This window comes from Ovis aries, chromosome 1, assembly GCF_016772045.2.
Source record: "Ovis aries strain OAR_USU_Benz2616 breed Rambouillet chromosome 1, ARS-UI_Ramb_v3.0, whole genome shotgun sequence".
In the NCBI taxonomy this organism is placed as follows: domain Eukaryota; kingdom Metazoa; phylum Chordata; class Mammalia; order Artiodactyla; family Bovidae; genus Ovis; species Ovis aries.
Window position 1 is genome coordinate 68785996 of NC_056054.1, and position 6382 is coordinate 68792377.

Here is a 6382-nt window from a genome sequence, read left to right on the forward strand (position 1 = left end):
TGAGATTGGGGGAGAAATTGGATTAGACAAAATAACCAAGCCTGAACATAGGTTTAGAATCTTTTAACACCAAAACACAACTTTTCCTCCAGAAAATTTAATTACCTTCTTGAATGCTCTTATGTCTGAAATCCAAGTTTTCACCATTCCACAGACCATGTACCATCTCTGTCTTTCTAACTCAACCTTATGCCTCCATTATACCAACCCTTACACTACAGAGAGTTCCAGTTCTTTGTTCCCAGTGCTTCTCATCTATCTATTGACTGATTGGCCCATTCAGTCTATTTATCACAATCTAATGTCTTCTAAAACCTTTCCCTTTCACCTCCCAAAGACTTTGTTGTGCAGCATTACAATCATTTCCTCATAAACACCTTGCTCCTTTCTGTGTGATACTCATCCTTACTTAAATCCAACTATACCTTTCCACATTTGCATTCTCCTGACTGAAGTTTACTTGAGAAAGTGAAAGTGAAGTCGCTCAGTTGTGTCCGACTCTTTGCGACCCCATGGGCTATAGCCTACCAGGCTCCTCTGTCCGTGGGATTTTCCAGGCAATAGTCTTGGAGTAGATTGCCATTTCCTTCTCCAGGGGATCTTCCCAACCCAGGGATTGAACCTGGGTCTCCCGCATTGTAGACAGATGCTTTACCGTCTGAGCCACCAGGGAAGTCTTACTTGAGAAAATTAACATAATGCTATGCTGTAGTAAAGTAATGCTCAAAATTCTCCAAGCCAGGCTTCAACAGTATATGAACCACGAACTTTTAGATGTTCAAGCTGGTTTTAGAAAAGGCAGAGGAATCAGAGATCAAATTGCCAACATCCGCTGGATCATCGAAAAAGCTAGAAAGTTCCAGAAAAACATCTATTTCTGCTTTATTGACTATGCCAAAACATTTGACTGTGTGAATCACAATACACTGTGGAAAATTCTTCAAGAGATGGGAATACCAAACCACCTGACCTGTCTCTTGAGAACAGGTCAGGAAGCAACAGGTCAGGAAGCAATAGTTAGAACTGGACATGGAACAACAGACTGGTTCCAAATAGGAAAAGGAGTACGTCAAGGCTGGATATTGTCACCCTGCTTATTTAACTACTATGCAGAGTACATCATGAGAAACACTGGGCTGGAGGAAGCACAAGCTGGAATCAAGATTGCTGGGAGATATAGCAATAACCTCAGATATGCAGATGACACCACCCTTATGGCAGAAAGCAAAGAAGAACTAAACAGCCTCTTGATGAAAGTGAGAAAGGAGAGTGAAAAAGTTGGCTTACAGCTCAACATTCAGAAAACTAAGATCATGGCATCTGGTCCCATCACTTCATGGCAAATAGATGGGGAAACAGTGTCAGACTTTATTTTTCTGGGCTCCAAAATCACTGCAGATGGTGATTACAGCCATGAAATTAAAAGACGCTTACCCCCTGGAAGGAAAGTTATGACCAACCTAGAGAGCATATTCAAAAGCAGAGACATCACTTTATCAACAAAGGTCTGTCTAGTCAAGGCTATGGTTTTTCCAGTAGTCATGTATGGATGTGAGAGTTGGACTATAAAGAAAGCTGAGCGCCAAAGAATTGATGCTTTTGAACTGTGGTGTTGGAGAAGACTCTTGAGAGTCCCTGGACTGCAAGAGATCCAACCAGTCCATCCTAAAGATCAGTCCTGGGTGTTCATTGGAAGGACTGATGTTAAACCTGAAACTCTAATACTTTGGCCACCTGATGCAAAGAGCTGATTCATTTGAAAAGACCCTGATGTTGGGAAAGATTAAGGGCAGGAGGAGAAGGGGACTACAGAGGGTGATATAGTTGGATGGCATTACCGACTCAATGGACATGGGTTTGGATGGACTCCGGGAGTTGGTGACAGGGAGGCCTGGCGTGCGGCAGTCCATGGGGTCGCAAAGAGTCGGACACGACTGAGTGACTGAACTGAACTGAACTATGCTGTCTGAACTCACTTTAAACTTATGACACAAATATAAATCCCTACTGGCAGTATCATCATCTTTCCACAGTTCACCTTTTCACTCTCAGAAGATACCTCTGACTTTCTCACTCTTCTAACCTCTAATATCCCCTTCTTGATGAAGACCTCATCTCATATTTTATTAAGAAAATCGACGGTTTTCCTCCTCATCACTTGGTCCCTGTGGTGGCAGACGGGGCACGAGGACCATGTTGGGCCAGACACTCCGAGAAGTTTCTGTGGCACTGAAACAAGGCCAAGTCACGCCAACTGAGCTCTGTCAAAGATGTCTCTTCCTTATCAAGACAACTAAGTTTCTAAATGCGTACATTACTGTATCAGAAGAAGTGGCCTTAAAGCAAGCTGAAGAATCAGAGAAAAGACATAAGGAAGGTCACTCACTGGGGGATTTAGATGGAATTCCTATGGCAGTAAAAGATAACTTTAGTACATCTGGCATTGAGACAACCTGTCCATCAAACATGCTGAAAGGTTATGTACCACCTTATAATGCCATAGTAGTTCAGAAGTTGTTGGATCAGGGAGCTCTACTAATGGGAAAAACAAACTTAGATGAGTTTGCTATGGGATCTGGAAGCACAGATGGCATATTTGGACCAGTTAAAAACCCGTGGAGTTATTCAAAACAATATAGAGAAAAGAGGAAGCAGAACTCTCACAGTGAGAATGAGGATTCAAACTGGCTTATAACCGGAGGAAGCTCAGGAGGAAGTGTGGCGGCCGTGTCAGCATTCATGGGCTTTGCGGCTTTAGGCTCAGATACAGGAGGATCAACCAGAAATCCAGCTGCCCACTGCGGGGTTGTTGGCTTAAAACCAAGCTATGGCCTAGTTTCTTGTCATGGTCTCATTCCCCTGGTGAATTCAATGGATGTGCCAGGAATATTAACCAGATGTGTGGATGATGCAGCCACTGTGTTGGGTATACTAGCTGGGCATGATCCCGAAGACTCTACCACAATTCAAGATCCTGTTAAACCATTTATACTTGTTTGACAGATGTGAGCAAACTATGTATAGGAATTCCAAAGGAATATCTTACACCAGAATTGTCAAGTGAAGTACAATCTCTTTGGTCCAAAGCTGCTAATCTCTTTGAGTCTGAGGGGGCCAAAGTAATTGAAATCTCCCTGCCCCATACCAGTTACTCAATTGTGTTGTGTACATCGGAAGAGGCATCAAATATGGCAAGATTTGATGGGCTAGAATATGGTCACAGATGTGACAATGATGTGTCTACTGAAGCCATGTATGCTGCAACCAGGCGAGAAGGGTTCAATGATGTGGTGAGAGGGAGAATCCTCTCAGGATACTTTTTCTTTTAAAAAGAACATTATGAGAATTATTTTGTCAAAGCACAGAAAGTGAGACGGCTCATTGCTAATGATTTTGTGAATGTTTTTAACTCTGGAGTGGATGTGCTGCTAACTCCCATGACCTTGAGTGAGGCAGTGCCGTACACAGAATTCATCAAGAAACACAACAGGACACGCAGTGCCCAAGACATCTTTACACAGGCTGTAAATATGGCAGGATTGCCAGCTGTGAGTGTCCCTATGGCCCTCTCAAGCCAAGCGTTGCCAATAGGACTACAGTTTATTGGACGTGCATTTTGTGACCAGCAGCTTCTTACAGTTGCCAAATGGTTTGAAAAACAAGTCCAGTTTCCTCTTATTCAACTTCAAGAACTAATGGATGATTGCTCATCAGTCTTTGAAAATGAAAAGTTAGCTTCTGTTTCTCTAAAATAGTGATAACTATATTGTGCACATTATAATGACTTTTAAAGGTATTTATATTCTAGAGAAGTCAGGTGTTCTTGAAATTTGGCTTATTGTCGACATAGTCATTCCCTGGAGTCATTTTTTAAAATTCTTGTGATACAGTTAATTATAAATAAACTGTCAGCAAACAGAAAAAAAAAAAAAAAGAAAGAAAACTGACGTAATCAGGTCAGAGCCATCTTACTCTCCCACCCAAACACAAACCGTTGTTTCTGAATTAAATCTTCTATCTTTCCCTTCTATTAAAAGCATGGGAATCTTGGTTCTTTTCAAAGGTCCATCCCCTCTCCTTATGGTTTGGGGCCATTCCTTCATCCTCCTCTATAATGACATTATCACTTAGATATGTTAACAGTCATTTTTAGACTTGATTATTCACTCCTGTAGGTATTTTCTTTTTTTGAACATCAATTTTTTTTTAACTAGATCATTTCCACAAAAAATACAAACACTTACCAGCCAATACAACAACCAAAAACTTCCCTTGCTCTATTTGATCAACTATAGCCACCATCCTGTTTCTTTAATCTTCCCCTCCAAAAACAAAAACTAAACCAACCAACCAACCAACCAAAGAAACAAAACCTTAAGACTTGTCCCACTTGTACATCTTTTGCTCTTCATACACTTCAGTCTTTCTGTCTCACTATACCTCTGAAACTATGCTCTTGCCAGAGACTAATGATTGCCATGTTGCCAATTCATTGTCACCTCTGTGTCATCTGCGTCCTCACTACTTAACTTTTGGGAAGCATTTGCTATAGTTAACCACTCTTGTTCAATTGTAAAACTTTCTCCCCTTGATTACTATGACATCACCTTCTTACCTCACAGGTTATTCCTTCTCAGTCTCTTGCTGGTTCTTCTTCCTCCGCTGCACAACTTTGAAATGTTGGAGATTCCCATAGCCCAGTTCTCTATCTACAGTCTGCTTGGATAACTTCATCTAGTCCAAAAATTTTAAGTTTCATGTACAGACTCATAATTGACATATTTATGTCTCCAGCCTTGACTCCATTCCAGATCAATATATTCATTTGTTTACCTGACATTATCACTTAGATATCTTAACAGGTGTCTTAGATTTATTATCAATGCCCTCCACCAAAAGACCACTAGGAACACAACTGTAATGAATGAGTTAGGTTTACTACTTGTTTCAATGAGAATGTACACCATGGAGAATCATATGACATCTCAGTAACAGGGTGTTAGAAATTTGAATTTGTGTGAACTGTGGTATTGGAGAAGACTCTTGAAAGTCCCTTGGATTGCAAGGATATCCAACCAGTCCATCCTAAGGAGATCAGTCCTGAATATTCATTGGAAAGACTGATGCTGAAGCTGAAACTTCAATACTTTGGCCACCCAATGCAAAGAACTGACTCACTGGAAAAGACCCTGATGCTGGAAAGATTGAAAGCCGGAGGAGAAGAGGACAACAGAGCATGAGATGGCATCACCGACTCGATGGACATGAGTTTGAGAAAGCTCCAGGAGTTGGTGATGGACAGGGAAGCCTGGTATGCTTTAGTCCACGGGGTTGCAGGGAGTTGGACACGACTGAGCAACTGAACTGAACTGAAATATTGTGACTGAGGGAAGGGCTCAAGGAATAGGGACTTTGCTCTGGATTGGAAGCTGTAGGAAGGCAGAAGCAATTCTATAATTGTGTATTTTAGTTAGTACTATTGAGAGTGACTTGAGTATCAGCTACTGGAAAGAGACTAAAATTATAATTAGCAAAGAAGCAGCAGTCACTTATATCAGCAAGGATAGGGAAATGTTTACTCCTTTTTGTGGCTTGGACAATGGTTATATTTAGTCTATATTCAGACATGATTACAAAGTGATCTTTTTCTTGCTCTTAATCCATCATTGTCAGAGTGGCCTTGTCTGACGTTAATGTTCTGCGAAATCCCCCCCTCCCCCAACATACCAAGCTCATTCCTATCTCAGCGCTTACTCTGTCCTTTGCCAAGTAATCTCTTTCCCATTTGGCTCCCATCATGGTGCCTCCTTCTTGGTGACTATCACTTCCTTCCACTTTATTTCCTTCTTTGGAGCCCTCGCCAACATCTAAAAGAATGTTGTTCATTTGTTTGTTTATTGCCACTGCCTCACTGGAATATGACTTCATTAAGGGATGGAGGTTTTTTCCATCATATATTCACCTCTGTAAGCCCAACCTAAAGAAACCGGCCGCAAAGCCAAGGGCTCAAATTTATACTGACTGATTGACTGACTGTCACTAGGTTCATTTCCTCGAATACAGCCCTAAACAATTGGCAATTGCCTTTTTTTATTTATTTTAACGGATAACTAAGGCACTCAACAAAAAGAAGTGAATCTGGGAGTCAAGTTGTTTTTTTTTCCAGAGTGCCCAACGTCTCTGTAGTCAGGATGTGTTAGGACTACAGTACCTGAGACTTTTTAATTATCCCCTTTCCTGAAAATCTATTAAAGCCCTAACCTTAAGTTTCATTATATTCTTTATTAAAGGATTATTCCCGGACTTTACATCTCTAACAGTTCCTTCAGACAGCCAGAGCCTTAGGGAAGAAACCCAACCCCCTTGCGCAATCTCGCAGAAG

General features: G+C 41.3%; 1 protein-coding gene across 1 annotated transcript; it reads left to right on the forward strand.

Annotated features, from left to right (window-relative positions):
• The first annotated feature begins 2167 nt into the window (after positions 1-2167).
• Positions 2168-4433, forward strand: LOC101115846 (glutamyl-tRNA(Gln) amidotransferase subunit A, mitochondrial-like). The gene is given in 2 exon segments (XM_042250894.2): positions 2168-2992; positions 2995-4433. Coding segments are annotated over 2 exon segments (1560 nt in total). The 5' UTR covers positions 2168-2193; the 3' UTR covers positions 3756-4433.
• Positions 4434-6382: the final 1949 nt, after the last annotated feature.